The sequence below is a fragment of the Neovison vison genome, chromosome 2, assembly GCF_020171115.1.
Source record: "Neovison vison isolate M4711 chromosome 2, ASM_NN_V1, whole genome shotgun sequence".
NCBI classification, from domain to species: domain Eukaryota; kingdom Metazoa; phylum Chordata; class Mammalia; order Carnivora; family Mustelidae; genus Neogale; species Neogale vison.
Genome location: NC_058092.1, coordinates 151255735 through 151282248, shown reverse-complemented (window position 1 = coordinate 151282248; position 26514 = coordinate 151255735). Strand labels below are relative to the sequence as shown.

The following is a 26514-nucleotide window of genomic DNA, read 5'->3' as shown; positions in this document are numbered from 1 at the left end:
ATTTGCTAGGTGACAATGAAAAGTTAAGGCCTATTAATTAGCAAACCAATAAATGAAGTTACTAGAAAAACAAAGTCTTCATGCAGTTAAATGTAAAACTCAGAGAACACAATTTTAAAAAGAGAAATTGACATTATTAATAAAGGATATATATAAAGAGAGAAAGACTTATTAGTGAAGGTAATCTAATAAATATGTATTGACTGCACACTACGTCCACAGCACTTACTGTCTTACCCTTTCTGGAGGATATGGTCCTGGAGAAGGTCCCCTCATTTGGTCCATCAAATACATACACACAGACAGTTAAAGAACAACAGAAGGCATGTAGTATAAGTAAGTAGCTGGGTGTGGCACTGATACTCAGTTTAGGAGTTCAGGAAAAGGAGCAATCAGTTCCAGTTAGAAGTGTGGAAATGGGACTGGAGCTGGAGAGCGAGACTGGGATGCTGCGGGGGTGGGGGGGGGGACATGGGTGGTCAGGGAATTAATGACAAATCAAGTTTAAGTTCTCCAGTCAGTGGGGAAGGAGCCACAGTAATATGTTCAGATTTGCTTGTTAGAAAGACCATTCTAGCCACTGTATGGAGACAGAATTGGGGTGGAAAGGGAAAGAAACTGACCAGCGTTAGAGGACGGAAACAATAACCCAGATGAGAGACGATGGTAAACAGAAGTGCTCTGCAGTAAAACTGAGAAACGGCAACGAAGAACAGAAATGACTTGCAGTTATCTATGGAGTGTAAGGGGGGGAAAGAAAGATCCAGAAGAACTCGAAGAATTCTGGTTTAGGCAACAAGGTGACTGATGAAGTCCTCACTGAGACAGGAAATTCAGTAGCGATACTAGGCTGGGCTAGAGATGATGGATCCATTGTTTAGACATAATAAGTTTGAGGCGTCTGTGGGATCTTCAAACGGAGAGAGCTTTTTAGTCAATAGTTATATATATAGATCCGGAGCTTAAGAAAAAGATGTGAAGTACATAAAAAGGGACTTGGAAGCCCCTGGGGGCAGAAGTCAAGGGCATAGGAGATCTCCTAAGAGGAGAATGCAGAATGGCAAGAGAGGACGAACGGGAACGGAGCTCTGCAGAGCAACACCTCAAGAATGGAGAATAGTGGTGCCGGACAGAGGCCTGCCAAGGAGGCCAAAAAGCAGATCCCCCAAAGAGACATAGAGCAAGACAAATCAAGGGAAGAGAGCAGCTCCGGAAAGAAGAAAGTCAACCAAGTCAAGAGCTGTTGTTCTTCAGTTGTGTAAGATGATGGCAGCAAAGCATTTGCCCAGTAGAGCGTCACTGGCAACCTTAGCAAGCTCAGTATTAAGGTAATGGTAAGGGTACGAGTCAGGGGGCGGTAGGCCGCAGGGCTGGAAAGGAACGAGAAAGCAGGGACACAGCAACCAGACTATTCCTTCTAGTGCCCTGGTTAGGAAAAGGCTGAAAACACTTCAAAAGTAAAATCTGAACTACTTTTCTGGTTCCTGCCACCACCCCTGACCCATCCCCACGGTCCAGTCTGAAGGGCTTCCCGAATGTGGCTTGGGCTGTACCCCCAGCATGTCTTCTTCACGTGCACTGCCCTTGTCGTTCTCCACCATCCTCCCATCTGCCAAATGTCAATTCACTCTTCAGGCAAGTCTTAGTCCCTCTGCGGAGAGACTTCTCTAATCCCTCCTCGGGCAAGTTGGGTCTCATGTTCCTGACTGGCTTCTGGTACAGCAAACAACTTCCTGAACTTTCCTGCCTGAATACCAGCTTTCCTCCATGACTCAGCAAATATTTAGTGAGCCCCTGCCATGTGCCACTTGGCAGGGAGGGGCGAACAAGGAAGACACTATTTGCCTTCTCACAAAGCTGACATTTCTAGCAGGGGAGATGGAAAATAATGGGTACAAATAAGAAAACCTCATACAGAATGCTGTGCTGTGAAGAAAACTAAACAGGACAGGGATTATAGAGTGACTCAAAGGAGGACATTTAGATAGGCTGTTCAGAATGGGCCACTTGAGCAGATGCTCAAAGATAAGAAGGAATCCTTGCAAAGATTTGAAGGAAAAGGGCTCCTAGGAAGTACACAAAGGGTCGGGAGTGGGCTTGGTTATTTCACAGGATGGCAAGCAGGCCGGTGTGGCTGGGAGAGCAGTGGGGAGTGCTAGGAGATGAGACCGGAGGGCAGAGACTGGCATGGTGGAGGGTGCCAGATCTAATGCGGCCTGTGGGCCATGGGAAAGAGTTTGCATTTATCTCTAAATGGGATGGGAAACTTTTCCAAAAGTTCTTTCCAGTCCCCGCTCAGAGCATAGACTCCCAGGCCCAGGCCCCAGTCCTTAGCAATCACCCTTCTTTCCTGGCAAGCCTAGTACAGAGTTGGATGTTAAATGTTATCTCCTTGAATGACTTTAAATTCTGGATGAAGAGTCAGAATTATTCCCAAAGGCCCTAGTTCCAGGTGCTTGACCTCAAAATTAGAAAGACAAATGATGTCTGGGTAACATTTCCATGTACAGCTCATACTCGGTGTGTACCTCGGTATTTTTAAAGATGCCAGCCAGCAAAATGCCCAAGGTCTTTCAAAAAATGTAAACCAATTTTGGGCATGCCATTCCTGTAGAGTCCTCCCGATCTGAGTCTTTATCTTTGGCAGATGAACTAATACATTCTAGCAGAGCTTGCAGAAACCTTACAAGTGTGTGAAGCACCCCAGCCCTTGCCCTGTAACAGTATACTGGCGAATCGTCATTGCCACACTAATAGGCGTTCCTGCCTCCCAGCCTCTGCACAACACATGGTCTGCAGCCTCGCTCACTCCTGCCCCCTTAGCTAAGGGGGCCCTCACTACCTTCAAGGCCCAGCTCCAGCAAAACCTCTTTTGAGAAGCTTTTTCTCCCACACCAATCCCCGTTTGCCATTCCCCTGTTCCACAGACCCCACCTCCCACCCCAGGTCAGGACCTCATGCCTGTTTCCCCATTTCACCAAGTGGATTAGTTCTGGAAAACCATGGGCCTTTCCAAAGAATGAGACTGAAGCAAGTGCAGGATTTTGGTTTTTGCCATCTCTGCTGGAACTGCAGTCCTGAGGAGGACACCGCTTGCCTCCCCATGGCCCAATATGGCAGTGAGTGCCCAACTCCTGACCTCATTCAATCACGGTACTTTTTAACACATCCGTCATTGGGGAAACTCTTGCTATTCCTCTGGATCTATTACTTTTTTAGGTATTGCACATTTCCAGATTTACTTATGCTTTCAAGTTCCAAAGAAACCACACGGATCATTCTATCCCTTTGCAAGTCAGAGAATCCTTTGCTCTTATTTGCGGGTATCCTGGTAAACTAGAACTTGCAGTGCTCTATTTCAACCCCAGCTCTGGTTCTTCTCTTGCAAGGTTCTAATGATAATTGTCACAGAAACAGATGACTGGCTGCAGGATTTGTCCAGAGGAATGGGGTGCTACCTCATGCCAACAAGGAGAAAGTTCTCAATATGCCATATTTGGCAACATACACCATAAACGGATTCCTGGCTATTCCTATACTGTCCGTTCTATAGAAATCACACCACTCTTCATTTAATACTTACACTTTTCTATTTCCCCTTCTGCAGGAAAAAGGACAGCAACATGCCTTTTTAAATTCCCCCACAGCAGTAATAAATAGTAAAATCACTCTCATTTAGGTGGTAATTTTTTAACTCAAGAAACATATTTTAGGTACCTATCAGGTGTCAGGCATTGCTCCTTTCAGTTCAAGTAATGGTGGCAGGGTCAGGGGGGAAGGCAAGTGAGTCTGAGGAAGGGCTGAGAGGAGAGGCAGATGGATGGTCAGGATGCTGCAAAGGCAGGTGAAAACCAAACCAGTGGGGTTCAAGGACCTCAGGATGACAGGCTAAGCTTAGGGCCTGGACTGGATTCAGAATGTGATGGAAGATAACCAAAGTTACTTTAATTGGTATTAATGATATTACTTTAAATCTGGATTTTTGACATGCTAATTAAATTTAATGTTCCAGCCATAGACAGAAATATATGTAAGTCCTTTATTTCTTCTATTATAATTGTTTCTAATGTATGTGTGTATACACACACACACACACACACACACACACAAGAACATTTCTTCATTAGTACTGTAAAAAGAATCTTTAATTTTGTTTTCTAGCTATATAGCTGTGGCTAAAGGAAATTACAATCCTCTGGATTTTTCTGTATATGCTACTTTAAGAATGGTATTTTTATTTCTCCATCTTTCTCACATTTTAGCTGTCATTACTTTCATGATCCACTTTACTACTGTGTGTTTTTAAAACATGATAACGAACAGAAATAGTCATAAAGAGTTATTATGTTGATTCTATTATAGAGCTTATTCCTAAAAAATATTATTGGTTTTTCTCCTCTTGGTATATAGCATCCTCTATTCTTAATCTGTTTGAGTTTTTCAATGCATTCATTTCATCAAACATTTTTGATGTCCCAGTAGAGCTAAATGTACTGCTTTTTCCCACTGATGTCAAACATTATGCTCAGAGTTCTTGAATTACAACAGGGGTGACAATCTTTGTTAGTAAATATCTCTGCCTTTTTGAATCATATATGGCCTCTGCTGTACATTCTTCCGTTTCTTTTAACAACCTTTGAAAAATGAAAAACTATTCTTAGCTTGTGGGCCGTCCAGAAACAGATGACTGGCTGCAGGATTTGGGTCTGCAGGCCCCAGTTCACCCAACCAGTCCCTGTGGCCTTTCCTCCTCCCTTCCCAGCAAAGCAGGGTTATAAAATGGTTGTATTACTCTTTGTTAGGACTCCAGAAAGACTTTAGGTGCTACCTAGTAAATCCTATCAGCTAGACAAAAGTACTACCAAGAATCCTGCCAGCATTACTCCACACAAGCTTTATATGCCTGAAGTAGAGAGATCTGTCTCAAAAGCAATTATAGACATGGCTTTTGGGGGATGTGGTAACTCCATTAAAAGTCAGAGGAAACCCATAACACTTTTAAAGAAAGCTGTATTATTAAAGAATAATACAACAGTTTGGAATGCCAACAGTTTGGACTAAAAGGAAGAGACAATTCAAAATGGATAGACACCACTGGTCTCCCTCTTTTCTACAGGTGTGAAGCAGGGTGAGAATGCTGTGTCTTATGTAAAAGAGAAGACGCCTTGGAGGACAGATCCCAGAGCCCTGGAGAACCATGGATTAAGGAAGCACTCCCACAGAAGAAAACATTCCTTGTCCCAAGAACAGGGGCACCGACATGCCCACTAGGACATCAGTGGGTCAGTGACTGCTCCGTGCCTCTGGTCACTCTCCATTTTGAATACAAGTATGCAGTGTGGTTAACTTGTCCCTGTTTATCACTGTATACTGTGAGTGTGGCTTTTGTGTTTACAAGTCTCTTAGTCAAGAAGAGCTGTAACCAAAGCACTGTACCGGGAAGTCTCGTCTGCATCCAGAACTGATAGACATCACAAGATCAGGAACTTCAAGCCTGATGCCATGATAGAACAATACTTTGAGAGTCCTGGGGAGAGGAAGTGTGGGAGGAATGCTAGTAACTGTGGCCAGAGAGGAGATGATGGTAGACAAAGTATGGTCACAAATTTTCTTCTCCTGAAACGATGGAGTCTATGTTCCTATCCCTTCATTCTGTGCTGGCCCTTGACTTGCTTTGACAACAGAATGTGGCACAAGTGAGGTTATGCTACACCTTGTAGCTGTTCTGCCCCCCTCCTGGAATGATGCTTCCACAACCACATAAAGAAGCTGAGCCTCACCTACTGACATCGGAGAAGTCACGTGGATGAGAACTGAGGCAGTCGGGCCGATATCCAACAGCCCCCAGTCTTCTGCCAACAGACTGCATAATCAGAGGCCCCAGCTGGCCCCACAATTAGCGGAGGCCGTGATCCTGGCCGGGTCTGCTGGAGCTGCCAACTCACAGACACATGAGCAAAGGAACCCTTTTTGTTTCATGCCACTAAGTTCTTAGACTGTGCTCTGTTATGCAGCAATCGCCTGATGTACTCTGCTCAGATCATCAGCCTGGGTGTAAAGGGAGATAACGCACCAGATTACCTCTCTCTGTGGGTAGCACCACTATCTAGTGGCCAAGAAGATACTCTCACTACTCCAAGAAGTAGGAATACTAGCATCTCCCCTACTCCTTCATTCCTGCCAAGCTAATCACGCACAGATAGATCTTGGCATGTGTGTAAACAGAATCCGTAGAACCAGAGTAAAATAAAGTTCGCTTATTATAATTATCTCTACTAATTTTAAAAGTTTGCATTATTTTCCTATTGAAATCATTCTTGCTAATATTTTCAATGACTTAACTTGTCAGATCTGAAGAATAATTTTCATTGCCTATTTTCTTGCTTCAAAACCTCCTCCATGTAAAAAACAAAACAAAACGAACAAAAGACCTCCCCAGGGTTTTCAGAAAAAACTTACACCTCCTTAAAATGGTACACGGGATTTGCCTTCCAGTCCTCTCAGCACCCCAAAACTGCACATACGGCCTTTGCTCTAACCCCAATAAACTACTGCTAGGTCACTGAACGCTCTTTCTTCTCTGGCTTCCAAGGTCCGCATTTGCAGTTCTCCTGGTTTAATGTTTCCCCCCTTTCTACATTGCTAATCCCTACTTAGAGATGCCAAGTTCTCTAAGAAGCATTTCCTCATCGCCCTCTCCTTTACACGCCCCCCCAAATGTTTGTCATCATTGCCTTTTTTCAATCTGTCTGCCTCTTCAAAAGCTAAGAGCTCCCAGTAAGGACAGTCTCTGTTCTTTTACCTCTGCATCTAGCAGAGCTGCTGATATTACAGGCTCTTTATGGCCTGCTGAATAAACTAGTGAATGAATTGTGCAGCCCTACTACAAAGGGTCTGGTATTTTTCTATAATACATATTTTATACATGACATTGATTGGCCATTTATGTAGTACTACATATTAAAGTGATAACACTACAGAAATGTGGGAAGAAATAAGTACTCTCTTACACAGAAAACAGCTGAAAAAGATACCTATTATAATTTTAAAATAATGTTTTGTTCGTAAATACATAACCTCCTCCAGTAAAACTTCACATTTTACTCAGCAAAATAAGTAACAACTTTTTAGAACATTCATAAAGCATGAACAGGTATGAAAATTTATATGCCAAAGTTTTAAAAAGTAGTATTTATCACACTTGAGTTGGTAATAAATTATTGTGATTTTCTATCCACTACATCTGAATTAAGCTGTATATATTTATAACCAGAGTATAGAAAAAATTAGAAACTGTTATCAAATGTTATATGAAAACAAATACTTTTTATATTGGAGACATCTTTTAAGTCATCCAACTAAATGTATTTAAATTGTTCCTTCTTGGAACACTGAAAAAAAATAAAATAAAATTACAAAAAAACTACACATAACATTAAAAAATAAATAAATTGTTCCTGATGAGGACACGGAGATCTGAAGCAGCTGGTCATGAGCTGAAGTTACCCATCTCACTGATGCTGGTGCCAAGATTAAAATTTAAGATAACTCTTCCTTTTGAGGCTGAACAAATTTTCTTTCAAAAAATCTGTAAAAGTCTGCATATAAACTTCAGCCACGGTATCTTTAACCATTGAAAAGAACATATTTTTTCTATTTAAGGAGACTATTTTTTTCTGAAGAATAAACAGATTAAGAGATCATGACCAAATGGGGTTTATCCCAGGAATGCAAATGACGGTTTTAACATTTAGAAATCATCAATGTTATTCACCCATCTTAACAGAAAAAAAAAAAAATATATATATATATATATACGGTAGTCTCAGTGTGAAGATTCAGCAAAGGCATTTGACAAAATCCAATATCCATTCAGGATAAACTTTCTAGCAGGTTGGGAATAGATGAGAACTCCATCAGTCTGATAAAAGGCTTCTAAGAAAAACCTGGAGCTAACATGATGGTTAATGGAAACATTGAATGCTTTCTCTCTAAGGTCAGGCACTAGGCAGGATGTTCACTCTCATCACTTCCACCTACCTCTGCACTAAAAGCCAAAGCAAAAGGCAAGAAAATGAAATAATAGGTACAAAAATTGGAAAAGTGAAATTATTATTCACAGATGATTTGATCGTGTGCACAAAAACCCTAGGAATCTGCAGAAAATTTTCAAAATAAATACAAATAAATGAATTTAGCAAAGGCATAGGATGCAAGGTCAATGTACCAAAATCAATTATATTTCTATATAATTTACAGAAACATATGACAGCAACAAATGACAGAAAATAAAAATTTTAAATGCCATTTACGATAGCATTAAAAATAATAAAATATTCAGAATAAGTTTAACCAAAAATATGCAAGACTAAAAATCACTAAAAAAAGACACTAAAAAATATGGCAGAGAAATTAGATAAGACTCAAACAGATATTTACACCATGCTGATAGACTGAGAAACTCAACATTGTTGTCAATTTTCTCCAAACTGATTTTTGGATTCACTGTTATCACCACTAAAATCCTAGCAAGCATTTCTATAGAAATAATAAGCTCCTTCTAAAATTTATATGGAAATGGAAAGAACTTAGAATAGTCCAACATTCTTGAAATGAATGAACTGAATGAAAAATGAACACTTTGAAGAACTTATACCACCTAATTTCTAGACACACTATAAAGGCCACAGTAACCCAAACAGATGATAGACAGTGAAACAGAAGAGTCTAGAAATAAAGCCCAAGTATATGGTGAGTAGATTTTCCACAAAGGAGCCATCGATTTCTCCATGGGGAAGGGGCAGACTCTCAAGAAGAAATGTGGCTGGAACGACTGGGTAACTGCACAGGGAGGAGGAGGGAGGAAGGAACTATAGCTGCGGCCTCACACTGTACACAAATATTAATTCCTAATGGAATACAGACCTAAAAATAAAAATACTAATTAAAAAGCTTCTAGAAAAAAAAACAGGAGAGTATTTTTGCAACTTTGGGATGCAAGATAAGGATTTCTTAGGATATAAAACACACTACATAAAATATCTGCTGTTCTAAAGGCATTGTTAAGAAATGAAAAGGCAAGCCACAAAGAACATATTTGCAATTCAACAAAGACATGTATCCAGGATACATTGAAAAAAAAAAAAAACTACAACTGGATACTAAGCAAATAATCTGACTTTTAAAATGGGCAAAAAACTTAAATAGACATTCACTAAAGAAAATGTATGAGCAGCCAATAAACACATAAAATAGTTCTCAGATCATTAGTTTTTAGAGAAATGCAAATTAAAATCATAATGAGATACTACTTCATATTCGCTTAAGATGGCTAATATTAAAAGGGCTGGCAATGTCAAATATCAGAAAGGATACAGAACAACTAGAATTCTCATACATTGCTGGTGAGAAAGAAAAGTGACACAACTGCTCTGAGTAAAGAGTCTGGCACTTTGTTATGAACACCTACCCTTTGACGCAGCAATTGCGTTACCCAGATAAAATGAAAATATATTCAGACAAAGACTTTTATAAGGAGTTCAGAGCAGCTTTATTTATGATAGCCAGATGGAAACAAAAGCCAAATGGTTAAACAACAGGTGAATGGTCAAACAAATCGTGGTATATCCATACAACAAAATACCAGAATCAAAACTTGGTGAGTTACTGCTTTATGCATAACAGATAGAGCTCTGGGACACCAGAGTACATACTGCATGATTCCATTTATATGAAGTTCTAGGACAAGCAGCACTACACTTAAGATGCTGGAAATTAGAATTGTGGTTGCGTGGCAGAGGGAGAAGGGGAGGGGCTGCCTGCAAAGGGGCATGAAAAACTTTTTCTAGAGTGGTGGCAATGTTCTAAATTTTGATCTCAGCTATAGTTACATAGGTGTTTGTCTTTGTCAAACTCATTCAACTATACATTTTACATTTGTGCACTCACTACATGTAAATTATATAGGAATAAAAAGTCTATTTAATTATTTATACCAAATATCTATTAATAAAGTCCTTGCACAATAGTGGAGGGGTAGCTATGAACTTCACTCCAAGCCTCTTGCTTGGAGTACCCAAGAAGTGCTCCCATTCATGAGAGGCACAGATAACAAAGGTAAAGTTCCTCTTGAAATGCACCGTTTTGGATCTACTGTTTTGAATCCACCCTAAGTGATTAAACTTGCTTAGTTAAATTCACCTTAAGGATCCAAATTATCATTCTCCATTTCCTGGTTTAAATAATTAAATCTTGATAAGTCCTATTTTTTAAATAGCACTTATTTTGTGCTCTACTTCTATTGTTCCTCCTGGTTCCTACTATCACTGCTACAGATATTCCAAAGGTGAATGACTGGGGAAGAGGGAACACAAGGTATTACCTTAGGAAAAAATATTGTTGCAATTATGACTTGGATGATTTCATTCATTTAATAATATATTAAAAGATATTTCATGACTTAAAAGAGAAAGCATACAATCTGTAGAATCAGAAAGTAGATTAGTGTTTGCTTAGGTCTGAGGGTGATGGGAGGGATAGGGGAGTTACAGCTAAAAGGTGCCAGGTCCCTGTTTGAGGTGATGAAAATGTTCTAAAATTGACTATGTGGCTATGTGACAGCGGCACATATCTGTGATTATGCTAAAAACCACTGATGACTTATTTCACTTGGCATACAGTCCCATCCACGTTGATGCAAAAGTTGGATATTCATCATTTCTGATGGTTTTATTTATTTGTGGAACATAAGGAATAGCATGGAGGATACTGAGAGAAGGGAAAAATGAATGGGGAGAAATCAGAGTGGGAGACAAACCATGAGAGACTATGGACTCCAGGAAACAAATTGAGTGTTTTAGAAGGGAGGGGGGTAGAGGGATGGCTGAGCCCCGTGATGGGTATTAAGGAGGGCACGTATTGCATGGAGCACTGGGTGTTATACACAAACAATGAATCATGGAACACTACATAAAAAGTAATGATGTACTGTCTGGTGACTAACATAACACAATTTTAAAAAGGGGGAAAAATAAAGTAATATGTCATAAAAAATAGATCTAGAAAGAAGAAAATAAAGATGTAGAAAATGCAAAAAAAACCCCTCCATTGAGTTGTACATATGAAATGGGTAAATTTTGTGATGCATGGGTTATACCTTAACATCTACAGCTTTCATTAAAAAACCTACTGAAATTCTGATTAGGATTGCACTGGAATCTATACATTAATTTAGAAAAAACAAGTATCCTTACAATACTGATTTTCTCAATACATGAAAATTATGTAGTACTACATTTATTTGGGTTGTCTTTAGATTCCCTCAAAAATGTTTTATAGGGGCGCCTGGGTGGCTCAGTGGGTTAAGCCGCTGCCTTCGGCTCAGGTCATGATCTCAGGGTCCTAGGATCGAGTCCCACATCGGGCTCTCTGCTCAGCAGGGAGCCTGTTTCCCTCTCTCTCTCTCTCTCTGCCAGCCTCTCTGCTTACCTGTGATCTCTCTCTGTCAAATAAATAAATAAAATATTTTAAAAAAATGTTTTATAGAATTATGTACAGAAATTTGTACATGTTAGATTTATTCCTGCACATTTGATATTTCTGATGCTACTTATAGGATATCTTAAAAAGAGAAAAAACACTGAAATGTTCTAATGTGGGGTAAGAAAATGAACAGAGCATGATATGTTTATTAAATCATAAAATTTTGAAATAAAAATTAGTACACATGATCTAACAAATAATTTTTCTAATTTTAAAATTTATTTATGGAAAAGTCAGACAAAATATAAAAATTAAATTACATGTAGCCAGGCATTTAATAAATAACATTCATGAAAGGAGTAAAAATACATAGTATTTTGGAAAATACTCTGGAAAATTTCATGACAGGTGGATACCACAGTGAGCAGATACTCTCTGATACTTGTTAGGTTCCTTAGTGTATAGTGAAAACAGAGTCATTGTTTAATTTTAGTCTCTGTATTTACCCAATATATGTATTTATTAGCAAAATGCTTTGATAGCAAAAAATTTCAACAGTAAGTTTCTACTAAAGCCAGTAACAGTCATAAGTGTTGAAAAATGTCTGTCATATTGGTGCTACAGAGACCTTATTATCTTTTCAAGTTAATTGAAATATTATCTAACTACATTAATTAGTCCCCTGAAAGTAAACAGTAAATTTTTTCTTTTGTAAAATACATATTTGTTTTTTATTAAAATGAAGTAAAGACATAAATCATGTTTGAGCTGCAAGTTAAGCCTGTCTGAGTTACTTAATATTCTGCATCTCAGTTTTTCATCCACAAGAGAAGGTAGGATGACATTTCTATTTCCCAACTAGCTTCAGAGTTCTGTTAATTCCATAATAAGGAAACAGCAAAATACTATCTGTTCAGACCATACTTTGAGCAAACACAATGAGGTATAAAAAAACTGGATGTATATAAGCTAAAGAACTCAGTAATTATTGGTTTAAGGATTCTCTATTTTCACCCCAGAATTAGTAAATTCTCTATTACAGTAAACCATTCAAAAACATATCTGACATTTATTGAAAGTGCAAATGTTTTTCTGAATCAAAATCTAAGGTCTCTACTAATAATCATAGTTATCTCACACTGATATTAGGATAAAAAGCTTAATATATATGAGGTCATGTTAGAAGAAAGGCCATTTATAATCCTAAGACATTTCAGACATTTTGAAAAGTCTTCAAATAAACAGTATGTGCATAAACTGGGCTACTTTTCTTTGTTGGAGTGATGTTAGAAATAGGACTTTATCTCAAAGAGACTCTCAGAAACTAAACAACCCAGAAATTATGTATCTGTAATCAACTATAATAAACTGGTAAAAAAGTTACTTGATATGAAAATGTTACCTGATCAATGATAGAATTTAGCTTGGTAAGTAACAGAAATCCTCGGCCGTGGACGAGGTATTGGCCCAGCGTAGCCATGTGTGTCTCCTCCTCTTCTTCCTCCCTGGTCTCCACCCTCTGGACCACCGCATTGCAAAGCCGGTTGACATCCGTCAGAAATTCACGTGCCAGTGAGTTACTGTCGATGCTCATGACCGAGCTATTAAATAAATATTACCAAAAAAGATTAGAAAAATAAAAATTTATGTTTAAAACTAAGTGTTTTTAAGGTTGGTTGTTTTTAACCAAAGACTGACTTTACCGGGCATTGGTATTTAACCCAATAATATTTTCAGACATAGTCCTGATCTAGTTAGGTGTTCCTTAAATATTGTCACATGGCAGAAATAGTTGTGGGTGTGACAGTCCCTGAGCATTACCAAGAACAGGAAGTGGAAAGCACAGTGAGAAGATACACAGCGAGTGGTGGCACTTAAGGTGAATTCTGACCTTCTTTAACAGCCTCATCATAGGATGTATAGTGCACTGTTCTTGCTCTACATGGCTTCCAAAAAAAATGAATGGATCTTTTTAAAAATATAAACTGTTTTTCACATGATGGAACTGACAATCATACATCCTCCCCTCAACAACCAGGGTCCAGTTAATGGAGAGAAAAGGATTTACCATCAGGTAAATAAAAATTGAAGAATTACCGCAGCTGAAGCTATGCTACTTCACTTCTTCCTATACATTTAAATCAAAGGGCATTGCGACACTTTGAGATAAAGGAAGATAATAAGGTAAAGCAGACAGAAGAGAGGGAAAACACCAATATAAAGAAAAAAAATGTGCAACTATTTAGAAAGGAAAAATCATGAACAATAAAATTCCCAAAGAATTTCAGAACAGTTTCATCTTAGGGCAAAAAGTAATTTTGAGACATCCAGTAACCTTTAAAAACGTTTTAACCTGGAGAGATTAAATAGGAAGTATATTGTGGAGTCTTTCTTCGCCCAAGGGCGGGGCAGGGGGCGGGGTGGGCAGATGCCTCCTAGCCCCTGCAAAGAAGGCAGTGGAGCCCATTCCCAAGGGGCAGGGCCAGCCTCTGAGCCCTAACTAAGCCGAAGCACGCCTGATTCAGGAGCAGTCGGCATGCATCTGGCCAGCAATATCTGACCCATGCGATGCCGCTTGCAAAGAGGCAACCGGCCAATCAGACTCTTTCTGTCTCAGGAATTTGAATAAAGGGACACAGCTGATGAGTTGCAAAGCCACATAAAGATGGGCCTGTGGTAGTCCTTGTGAGGTAGCTGAGGCGCAGAAGAAAACAACGGGGTGAAAATGAACTACTAGGATACAAAGGGAAACAGAGACATGAAAGGGAAACACTAAAGAAATTCCCAATACTACTTTGGTTCCTGTTCATTTTGGGGCCTGATGATTTATGTCCTGGATTCCCATCAGAATCCATCAGAATCAAAAAATAACTAGGTGTTATTATAGTAACAATCTCCTCTGTAGCATAACAAAGTTCATTAGTTTTAACATTGTTGATTACCAAGAAAAAGTATAAAAAATAAAATGTACATTATTCATCTCAAAATATCCTCCCTTATATAAATATTGGCTTTTTATAAAGCTTTCATAAGGTAAAATTATTCAATAAATCAAATAATTTATAATTTATATTAATATAAACTAATTATATATTATAATATGTACATAATATATAAACATCTATATTCAGTCCATAGTTACTGATTTTATTAACTTATTTCACCTACTTTGTCACAGATTTTAAGGTACATAATTTAGTGCACCACTAAAACAAGTAACACAGCCAATTAAAGTGTAACACAATGCCTTCTTATCTCACCTTCTAGGCCGTCAAGACTACCCACCATTCTTAAAAGTGCTACACTACTGTTCTTGGGATTTTCTTCCAAAGATGCTGACATCATTCTGAAAGTTTCGATGCTGGCACCTAATCTTACCACATAGGATCAGAAGAAAGTTTCCGAAAATATTTAAAACTCATCAGATGTAATACAGCAAGCGTGTAACTCAGCTCAAGTGCTGATATGAGCCACTAAGGACCGAGCTCCCCCGTGAGCAGGCAAGAGCGACCCCTTCACCAAGCACAGCTGGCTCCCAGTGCTTACTAGACACCCCTGAGTACAAGGCACACTGCAACTTTAGCAATATTAAAAATGTGAAAAACTTTAAAATTACAGTAATAATTAGGGTCTATTTTCTGGAAATGAAGATAATAAAAATTAGTATGAATATTTAGGTATGACAATTACTGAGGAAATTGTTTCAATGCTACTTCCTATAAGCACAAGATGCCAGGTTGGCAAAAAAATTACAATATATGCAGAAATGTATGTTATTCCTGATTTTTAAATGTACATAAAATAGACACAGTTACATAAATAGGGTATTATATATAAGTGATCTGACCTGTTTTGATTCATGTAGATATTTTGGAAATCTTTTCACATGCTCGCTCTCTTGCTCTTTCTGCTAGCTTCTGGCACGCTGCTGCCTGCATATGTAACATGTTCATCATATAGAGTACTGTTAACTATGCAGCCAATCTCTTATTGAGTATTTAGGCTATTTCTAGTTTTGATTATCACAAACAGAGCTGCAATGAACACCCTTACACTACTTGCACATTTATCCTTTATGTGCTGTGGCAGAAACTGTTACTTCCTCCTACAATAGGTTTTACACATTTCTTGTTAGGTCTCTTCCAGGGTGTTCTGTAGCTTTTGCTGTTGTTCTGGGGATTTCTTTCCATTATATAATCTAATTAGGAAAGAGAACTGGTATGTAGGAGGCAAATGGAAGTATATTTATGCTGATGCAATAATCATATATCCAAACTTCTTACTAAACTTTCATTAATTTTTTTTGAGATTTCCAGACATAAAACCCTATCATCTATAAATAACAAAAATTCTGAATTCTCCTACCAGTATCCACACACTTTCTACTCTTCGAAGTGCACTAGTTAGCACTAACAGAACGTCATCAGTGGGGGTGATGGGAGATACTTCTGCCTTGCACATTAATAAATACTCATTTCTTCCTGCACATCTAATAGGGATGTTGAACTTCAATGAATGCCTTTCAGCCATTCTGAATGCCAACTGAAAAGATGATTGCATGGAATATTTAATTAATTAATTAATTAATTAAAGATTTTATTTATTTATTTGACAGGCAGAGATCACTAGTAGGCAGAGAGGCAGGCAGAGAGAGGAAGAAGCAGGCTCCCTACTGAGCAGAGAGCCCAATGCAGGGCTCAATCCCAGCACCCTGGGATCATGACCTGAGCCAAAGGCAGAGGCTTTAACCCACTGAGCCACCTGGCGCCCCAGCATGGTACATTTTAAAGATTCTTTAAAATATTTCAAATATCCAGAAAAGTACGAAGAATTTATAAGAGGTGGATATAGCAAAAGCTCAGATTTAGCAAAATTAACAGTGTGCAGTGTTCAGATCAGGTGTGTGTGTATGTATGTGTGGTGTGGGTATGTGTGTGCAAAGAAATCAAACCTTATAGTACAGGAAATTCACACCCCACCTCACTTCTTCCTCTCTTTAGTTGGTGTTTATCATTTCTATACATGTTTTTATAAGTTTTTACATGTTTACAGCCACAAAAATTTCAATACTGTTTTAACTATAAATAGTATAATATATGTATCCTTTTATAACTTTATTTTTCCTTTCAACATTGTTTGTTCCTTTAAACCATTATGCAATATGCCATTGTATGGGTATACCACAATTTATATATACATCTCTACTAAAGGCAAGTTCAGTTGTTTGTACTTTGGGGTTTAATTAATGTCACATAACTACGTAGTTTCAAAGGCTTAGACAGAAACAAGTATTTTTTTTATTACATTAATACTTACCAATCTCTCAACACTTCTGTAACATTTAGAGTCTTTATAATTTGAGCTCATGAACCAGATGAAACAAATACTCCTAGAATAAAGCTTCACCTATTTAAAGAAAAGACAAACATATTAATGGTAATAGTAAAACAAGTGATTTTAATAAAGTTCTGACACAAAAACCATCATATTTGATGTGAAAGAAGCCAAAGAAGTTTTTGAACCTCAAGAACACACTACGAAATTTCTAGAGCTCCAAGAATGGAATCTTGAGACAGGAAGTGTTGGAACATACTTGATTTGAACAAGGCAACTTGATCACAGATACCTACTCCTCCCTTCCTTCCAACTCCTCACAATCTCCAGGTAAATCACCAGTTAACTATAAGGGGAATCAGCTCAGTATCAGTCTTCTTAACACTGAGTCTAGAGGCAGTGGAATACCATCGACATACATACTATGGGTAGCCAAGTTATTACTCTCCTGTGAGAGTGAAAGGCACCTGAGGATATATGAAAACTCAAAGAAATACTAAAACCAAACAATGAATAAACTCCCACCAAATTTCATATCCTTGTTCAAGTTTTAAAAATGAATTAACCTTTTGTGTATAACACAATGAAGGCTATTTCTGAACACTAAAGGATGAATTCCTACTTCTAGGGTAGCAACAAATGCTTCTGTTTAGTTACCTGTTTTCCCCTTCTCTATAGTTGTGCCCAGGTGAGGCATAAAAAATATTTTCTTATTACAGGTACAAGGCAACCATGAATGTTTATTTTAAAACAAAAGTTTAAATCAGAGTGATCTTTAATTCCTTCAAAATGCACAAATCTAGAGAACTTTCTTGAATTCCGCTCAGCTTGGCAAACTACTTATACCACATTATTCTGAGCACTTGAGGATAGAGGAGGCAGGAAATGGATTGGGGGCTGTTAAGACTACACAGGGCTTTGCGTGATGCAGGAAAGACACCTTTTCCTAGACCGGTCAGCCCCATGTCAGGCACACAGCTACCCAAGCACAGGCTAAGCTTCAGTCCTGCTGCCGCACTCGGAGCACCAGGGGCCAGTGTGTCACTGCCCAACCAAAGGAGAAAGCCCTGGAATGTGGTCTCGGTTCACCCTCAACACCTGCTCCTGCTGCGTCCTCAGCTCATACAAGCCACCCACCTATTTTCAACTCTAAAATTATAGAAAGGCAAACTATCAATCAAATTATGAGTCTAAAGATGGCATTTTATTAACTGCCGTGACTCCGACTACCCTCTGGTTTGGACAACTACAACGTGGAGCTGTCCATCGGGGGATACCATGGTGACTTCAGGTAACTTGGCATGGCCATGAGAAGTGGAAGCTGACAGACAACTGGATCCGTCTGTTTTCCTTTGTTATTGGGGGACATTTCTAGGCCATGCTGAGTGATTTCTCTAAATCTCTTAAACTGTATTTTGCACGGCCCAGTTTGGATGTCCATGGAGTTTCACTCTATCCGAGATCGTAATTCTACCAGCTAGCACAGTCGGAGTGACCTCTTTTACTCTGCCACCACCCTTGATAAACACAGCTGCATTCGAACTTTTGTCATCCTGCATTACGCTGGGTGTCCATGAAGTCTGCAAATAGAGTTTTAAAAAATAGAATGAAGATGTCCTTAGGGCATTGTATGTATTTGCCTCTATTTCTAAACTACATAAACACCCTGTAGGTACTTATGACTGTCTTACCCCCAAGGTCATGAATTCCTTAAGGATGGGGACCCCGTCTTATCACTTATTCTACTTTATAGCCAAAATGCTAAATTTAAAAATCATCCTTATTACTATCATATTCAACTTCCAATGCAACTATTATTATAATGTCATAATAAATAAAACTTCTGGTAACAATGTTACCAGAATTTTTATATTAAAATAAATGAAAAGCATAAGAACAAAGTACCTATAATCTTATAAATGAACTCAGGAAAATAAGTTTTTCTAATACAGTGACTGGTAAAGTATAAAACATGAATGGCCAAAACAAAGAGCAAAAACCTGACAATGTATTAGCTATACCTCTTAGTTTCATTTCATCAGAAATTTCATAATATGGCATTTAATTCAACATATATTTATGGGACATTTATTATCTGCTGGCTACTATTTTTGGCACTGGGAATAGGGCAAAAACAAAATCCCCACCCTCATGGATTCCATGAGGTAGAGACAGATGAAAACAAACATACTGTAATATCAGTAAGTGCTATAAAAAATAAAACAGTAAGGATACAGAGTGACTGGGACGCTACTTCAGAGAGGATGATAAGGACTGTCTAAGAGGTGGTATCTGAGCAGAAGCCTGAATGAAGTCAGAAAATGGGTCACGTGAGCATCTAGGAAAAGTATTCCAGGGCCTTGAGGTTAGTTATGTTTGATGCATTGGATACTGAATGCAAGAAAAGTTAAAAAGTGTTACAACGAGTGAGAGAAGTCACTCATTCCCACTTGCCAGGGATTGAAGTAAAGTGTGGAAAGATGAAACAGAAGTGCTGCCCCAGAACTGTTTCCCCCCAACAATGGGAGTCTCCTTCCTGCCTGCCTCCCACCGCAGACAGTCTGCAAGGCATTTTAAGCCTGTGTGAAGAAAAGCACAGTTTAGTGAAAGACAAGACTGGGAGGAGAGCAGGATGAAAGGGAAAATAAAGTTCAGCGTGAGCTATGTTGGGTTTGACAGGCGATGTGGGAACCAAGCGAAGGACCCCGCGGATCTGCCAACCTGGAGCGCAGGTGGGGAGGCTGGACCTGGCGGGTCAGTTCAGGAGTTACCAGCTTACAGATGTGTTTAAACAGGACTAGAACCCAGAGCGTGCTGTCCAACAGAACTTTCTGCAATGACAGGACTGTAGCCAGTGGCTATCGTAGTGATCTGTGGGGACCTAGGAAATGTGTATAAATGAAGCAGAGAAGATTCTAGGACTGAGCCCTGGGGTTAGCACCCCCATATCAGGGAGAGGAGTAGGATTCAACACAGGAGACTGAGAAGGAGCAGCAAGTAGGGCAGGAGAAAAATCAGGGGAGTGGTGCCTCCAAAAGACCAGGTAAAGAAAGGCTCAAACGGGAAAAGCTGACCAGACATGTCAAATATTGCTGGAAGGCTGAGTAAGATGAGGACTGGGAGCAGACCACTAGATTTAGCAACATGGAAGTTACTAACAACCTTGTCAGATGGTCTCAGTGGAGTGGCAAAGGCGGTGAAGAAGAGGGGCAAGGAGTTTAAGATGGCTCTTGAGAAGTTCTGCCATGAAGGGTGGCAGGGAGATGGGGGCAGCTGAACAGAACATGGGATGGGGGAGGTGGTGCCTTTTTTTTTTTTCTTAACAAGTGACATTATAGCATATTTGTAAGCTGAGATACTATTATAGCATGTTTATATAGCGTATTTCTCCAAAGAAGAAAGGAAAATAGAAGAAAAACTAGAATGAGAGGAGGCCGCTGCAGTGGGCAGTATGAAGGGGATGCAGTGTACGCGTGCTAGGCACACCGGCAGTTCATGGAATGGAACGAAAAGGATGACAGACCATGTCAGCACATGCAGAAAAATTGGTATATCTGGCAGTGAATGGACCAATATTTTGGGGCTTCTCTTTTCTTGGTGGAATAAACTGCAAGGCTGCGGGCTGAGAGTGAGAAGTAGGAGGAGGTGTTACCTGCTGAGTGGAATGAGGTTGAAAGCAGCTGCCCATAAGAGACTTCTTATGAAGCTGCCATTAATAATTAAGATTGAGTTCGGCTCTTCAATTCCTGGACCCGTACCTCAGCCAGTCCAATTCCCCAACATGTTTGCAAGCACAGAATGACAGAATGGAGGATGTCAAATCCCTTATGGGAGTCTAGATAGATGACAGGCACAGCATTCTCCCATCTGTGCCTGCAGTGTCCCTGCCAAAGGTAGCAACTGGGTTATCCGGAAGGAATTATTCTTAGAAAACCCCTGTAACCCTACTGCTCATCTTTTCCTTCTGTAAATATTTGAGAATCTTTTAAGTTGATCTCTAGAATTGTTTGTGGAGGTAGCATCAAGCTCACTAAAGTCTATAGAATCTATATTCTTGTTTTGTAATTTTGGAACTTTGGTCCTCCACTGTTTTCTAATAGTGTTCAAATTCCCCAGAATTGCTCAAGGATTACCCGCTCCTCAATGACATTAACACATTTTCCCAGAATCTGAACCTGAGATGTGAGCATTTAGGGCAGCCAGAGATGCTGGTACCATTTCCTCTCTAATCATGGGCTTCAAGTTTCTATTATTCTTACTTCCATCTTTATTAATCTGTGTAGAGGGCATTCTTCATGTCAGAGAAGTCAGTAATAAAACAGAAGCTGAGTTTCATTTACTCTCTGTATGCAATTATAGGGTCAGGTTTGGTTTGTTTGTTTTTTTAATCTTTAAATGTGAGTGGAGTTGACACACAATGTTATATTAGTTTCAGATGTACAATGTAGTGAGGCAACTTCTCTGTACTATGTGGTGCTCACCACAAGTGCAGCTACCAGTTTGTTTAAAACAAAAATCTAGGGGCGTCTGGGTGGCTCAGTGGGTTGGGCCGCTGCCTTCGGCTCAGGTCATGATCTCAGGGTCCTGGGATCGAGTCCTGCATCGGGCTCTCTGCTCAGCAGGGAGCCTGCTTCCTCCTCTCTCTCTCTCTGCCTGCCTCTCTGTCTACTTGTGATCTCTCTCTGTCAAATAAATAAATAAAATCTTTAAAAAAATATTAAAAAAAATCTATATTTGCTTGCTGTTCATTGTCTATATATAAAATGTAAAAGGTCAGCCTGAACCTTTTTCAAAACCTCAGTGCATTATCTCTTAGGGCTGTATTCCTCTTTTACATGAGATTCCTGCATCCACATCTATATATTTTTGTTTCATATCCTCCTTTCCTTCTTCCGCACATGTTATTTTATTGTTTTTTTTTTGTTTTGTTTTTGTTTTTTTGTTTTTTTTTCCCAATTTATTTATTTTCAGAAAAACAGTATTCATTATTTTTTCACCACACCCAGTGCTCCATGCAAGCTGTGCCCTCTATAATACCCACCACCTGGTACCCCAACCTCCCACCCCCCCGCCACTTCAAACCCCTCAGACTGTTTTTCAGAGTCCATAGTCTCTCATGGTTCACCTCCCCTTCCAATTTACCCAAATTCCCTACTACTCTCTAACGCCCCTTGTCCTCCATGCTATTGGTTATACTCCACAAATGAGTGAAACCATATGATAATTGACTCTCTCTGCTTGACTGATTTCACTCAGCATAATCTCTTTTAAAATATGAGTTCATCTGGCCACTTGACCTTGCTCTTTTCTTCACATACTATTTCCAGTTGTTCAATAAAAACTCTGCCTTTGGCCAACTTACACACACTTCCCCTTCTGGAGACAACATCCATGGCATGATATCTAACTTTACTTGGAAATTTAGGAACTCTGTATTTCCTTTTTTTTTTTTAAATAACTTTGTATTTCTAATTCTCTATATTCCAGCTTTCCTCCATATTCCTCTTACTGTTTCTTACTTATTCATTTACCATTTACTAAAACACCCACTCTGTGCTAGGTACTAAGAACACAAAATGTGAAAGTAATTTCAGTCTCTGCCTCTAAGAAGGACCCATTACAGTGGCAAAGGCAAACCAACACACAGGGTGTTGTGTACTGATAAGGGGACACTAAATCCAATTTGGGTAGTCAGGGAATCTTCATGAAGGATGTAATCTTTCACTAAACGTTGAACATGTAAAGGAAGAGAGAAGGGGGGCGGGAAGTTGGGGCACCTGGGTGGCTCAGGGAGTTAAAAGCCTCTGCCTTTGGCTCAGGTCATGATCCCAGGGTGCTGGGATAGAGCCCTGCATTGGGCTCTCTGCCCGGCGGTGAGCTTGCTTCCTCCTCTCTCTCTGCCTGCCTCTCTGCCTGTTTGTGATCTTCATTTGTCAAATGAATAAATAAAATCTTAAAAAAAAAAGAAATAAAGGGGGGAGTACAGGCATACAGACAGAGAGAGCAGCTCAAGTCAAGTCCCTGACAGAATTATGTTATGTTTGGTATCAAAATGTAAAATGAAAAGCAGGCAGATAAGGATGGAGAGAGTAGTGACCAAGGGTAATTAAAAAGAACTTCTGGTGGGCTGAGAGCTCGGCAGAGGTCAAAACCCATGAATTTGGGGTAGAATCACTTTTCTCGGATGGTTGAGACTCTCTAGCAGGGCTCAGCTGCTTGGATCTAGCATCAGATAGCACAGACTGTGTCACCGATGTAGAAATGAGAGTTTTGGTGGGTGGAGGAAGGGAAAGAGAACTAAAGTACAAGCGGGAGAACAATCCATATGGTCAAAACAGGGATACAGACTAGAGAGGAAAGAGAAAAAGGCCAGGCAGATGTTGATACACAAGCTACAATACAGGCAGGCAATCAATCTCTCTGAGATCAAAGAATAAAAAATGAGGGAATATTAAAAGGAAAAAAAAAACATGAGGGAATAAAGGATACTGGAATTTTTAGATTTCTGAAACAAGCAGTTCAGATGATAACACCCAGAGTGTAACCATGCAAGCAGGTGTTTGAAATGCAGGTTAAGGTCAATGCAGTTGAGTAAACCATGACGCTAGTTTTTTGGACAACAGATCATCGTTAGCTCTTAAAACGAAAGCTCCGTGTTGACAGGGATTTTGACTGTTGCATTTACTGCAAAATCTACAGCATCTAGACCACCACATGGCACAACTATTTGTCAAATGAATGATATGGGTTTCTCTCAGGGTTCCCATTATGTCCACTTGTCTAATGAAGCCCTTACAGTGAGTCGAAATTAGGCTGAGTTATCAGCTCCTCTCGTTATCTCCTTAACCTTCTGGAAATGAAATGGTCAATAAAATTAGTCAGCAGGGGCGCCTGGGTGGCTCAGTGGGTTAAGCTGCTGCCTTCGGCTCAGGTCATGATCTCAGGGTCCTGGGATCGAGTCCCACATCGGGCTCTCTGCTCAGCAGGGAGCCTGCTTCCCTCTATCTCCCTCTCTGCCTGCCTCTCCATCTGCTTGTGATCTCTCTCTGTCAAATAAATAAATAAAATCTTTAAAAAAAAATTAGTCAGCAGCAGGTCTACTTTTATTGAGTGAGACTCCCCACAGACATTTGGACAGTTGACTATATCTTAGCTCTGTTCTGGTTCTGTGATTAATTGCCACAACACATTATCCAAAAGATCACAGAATTAAGCTATCACCCGCAGTCCTATGGATGCTGACAAAGTCATTTCCTTGACATGCAGTATGAAACTACTACACCTCCCCTACACCAAGTCATCATTGCCTATGTTCTTCAGTCTTAGGCATTTTTAAATACCCTGTCATTTCTGTGTTTTAACCAGTGCTACCAAAAATATTACACTGACCACTAAAAATAAAATCTCAAGCTCAACAGCAGAATAAGGGCTCCTACAACACCAAGTTTCCTCTCCAAGAACTATCAAATCTATCATTCATTCACTCATTCATAAATTCAATCAAAATTTATTATTCAATAAATATTTTAATAAATATGTACTGATCTCCTTCCTCATTATTTTCCTAGGTGTTGAATCTGTTGTGAATAGTCAGCATTGTGATGGTGGTGAAAACAAAGGCAGAAGAGTGTGAATCTAGAACTACTGGCCGCCACATAATGTAAAGTTTGGCTTCCTTTTCCATGAGATGTCCATCCCACAGAGTTACTATGTAGATCTATAAAGATTATATAATATATAACATCAGTAAACATTCTTGGCAAACAGTTCCCTCTAGGTGCCCAGCACTCGGTGATGGTAGAGAGTGCCATCTGGAGGAGGAAAGAAATCATCACAATCCCTCCTCGGAGCAGTGTGTATGGAAATGTCAATGTTAGACTTTATGACCATACAGTTTTCAAGGAAGCACTGAAAATAAAAGTAGGGAGTACCAGTATATTTTGTTCTTTCCATGTCTTGTGACTTCTACAGAGGAGGAGTAGAGGAAAAATACAATAAGAAAGCTCATAATAATGAAATTTACTCTCAAAGCCTGATTAGAAATCATACATTTTCCTCATGAATGGTAATATCTGAAGGTCTCAACTCCTAATTTTCATCAAATGCCCAAAGTCCTGGAAAATTCATTTTTAAAATAATATTATGTGCTTGCCTAAATTTCTTAATTAATATAATACTAGAGAAATTACCTTTGGAAAGAATTTTTTTTAGAAATGTATTATGTACCAAAAAGGAGGAGACTGCTATCAACTGCAGGATTATTGAGAGCACCAAACACTACACGACACGTAATAATAAATATTCAATGAATTCTGCTGAACCAGAACCTGCAGTGATTTGAAGCAGCCTTCTTGAAAATAAGGGCTGGTCATTATGGACTATTAATTATGCTAAATCCCATCTCTCCAGAGTTCAATATATATGGAATATAGACTGATTAGTGATTTTCCCAAAGATCTCATATATTCTTTGCAACACAGCACTAAAAATTAAAAACCCTTCGGGAAAACAATAATAACACTATTTATGCCATTTCATAAGTGATATAAATAAAGGTATGAACGTGAATAAGTTAGAATCACACATTTTCACAATGGCAGAAACTTTAGGCATCATATTCTCCATCCCCATATTCTACAGATGACAAAAACTGAAGACCACAGGTCCGCTCTCCCACAGTTAAATCCCATGACGGTTGCCTTAGGAGTTACATGATATTTTTAGAGCTAATTAATGAGAACTAAAATAGCCAAGTTTAGAAGACACAGCCTTTCTTCTTCAGTCAGGTCAATTAAAAATTAGACATGGGCAAAGAAGTTTCCTTAACACTAAATACTATCTCTAAATGTTATCCAGAACCTTTACTCAAATCCGCTAGATTGCAATCTGTACACCTGGAAACAAGCTTCAAAAACCTCTCTCTACAAACTTTTGGTTGTTGCACTAAGTGCAACTGCAATTGGGCAGTAATCCGGTCACTCTGTCCTATGCAGTTTCATTCCTCCAGGCTAATATCCTGCCACCCCAAACTTCTCAAGGTGTTCTATTGCTTCATGCTATCTTTCCCCATGGGTTTCCACATTTCCCATTTACATCAAGAAGTAAATGAAATTGTGGGGGGGACAAGAAGCAAAACACTCTGCTCCTCCTAGAAAGAAGTATTTACATTTTAACAAGAAGCAACACCTTCAGTCTAACTGAAATTACAACATAAGAGGGGTAGAAGCTGGCTCTGATATAGATGTTCCATATTAAAAATGTAGAACTACAGGGGCACCTGGGTGGCTCAGTTAAGCATCTGCTTTGGGCTTAGACCATGATCCCGGGGTCCTGGGATCAAGCCCCACATCAGGCTCCCTGCCAAGCAGGGAACCTGTGTCTCCCTCTCCTGCTCCCCCTGCTTGGGCATGTGTGCATTCTCTCTCTGTCTCTCTCAAATAAATAAACAATAAATAAAATCTTTAAAAGAAAAATGTGGGACTACAATAATCCTTAACCAGTAAATGTGGGGCAGAAAATAGCTGTACTGTTAATACTTTTATTCTGCATTATGCCTTTAAGGCTAAGTTAAAGTACAAAAATGTGCTGAAATATTTTCAATTTATGTAGAATTGCATAGGCTGATAAAGAAAACTCAATAAAATGAAAAGGGCAGTGGTTCAGAGCAAAGAGTAGAAATCTTAGAAAGCAATAGCCCCA

General features: G+C 39.2%; 1 protein-coding gene across 3 annotated transcripts in view; it reads right to left on the bottom strand.

Annotated features, from left to right (window-relative positions):
- LYST (lysosomal trafficking regulator) overlaps positions 1 to 26514 on the bottom strand; it is a 188442-nt gene that overhangs the window by 133294 nt on the left and 28634 nt on the right. For all 3 annotated transcript variants that reach the window (XM_044239321.1, XM_044239320.1, XM_044239322.1), the window contains exons 2-3: positions 16798 to 16887; positions 12884 to 13082 (exon numbers count right to left, since the gene is read on the bottom strand). In XM_044239321.1, coding sequence (XP_044095256.1) covers positions 12884 to 13075 — 192 coding nt within the window. In that variant the 5' untranslated portion in view covers positions 13076 to 13082; positions 16798 to 16887. The remainder of the gene's footprint in view (positions 1 to 12883; positions 13083 to 16797; positions 16888 to 26514) is intronic.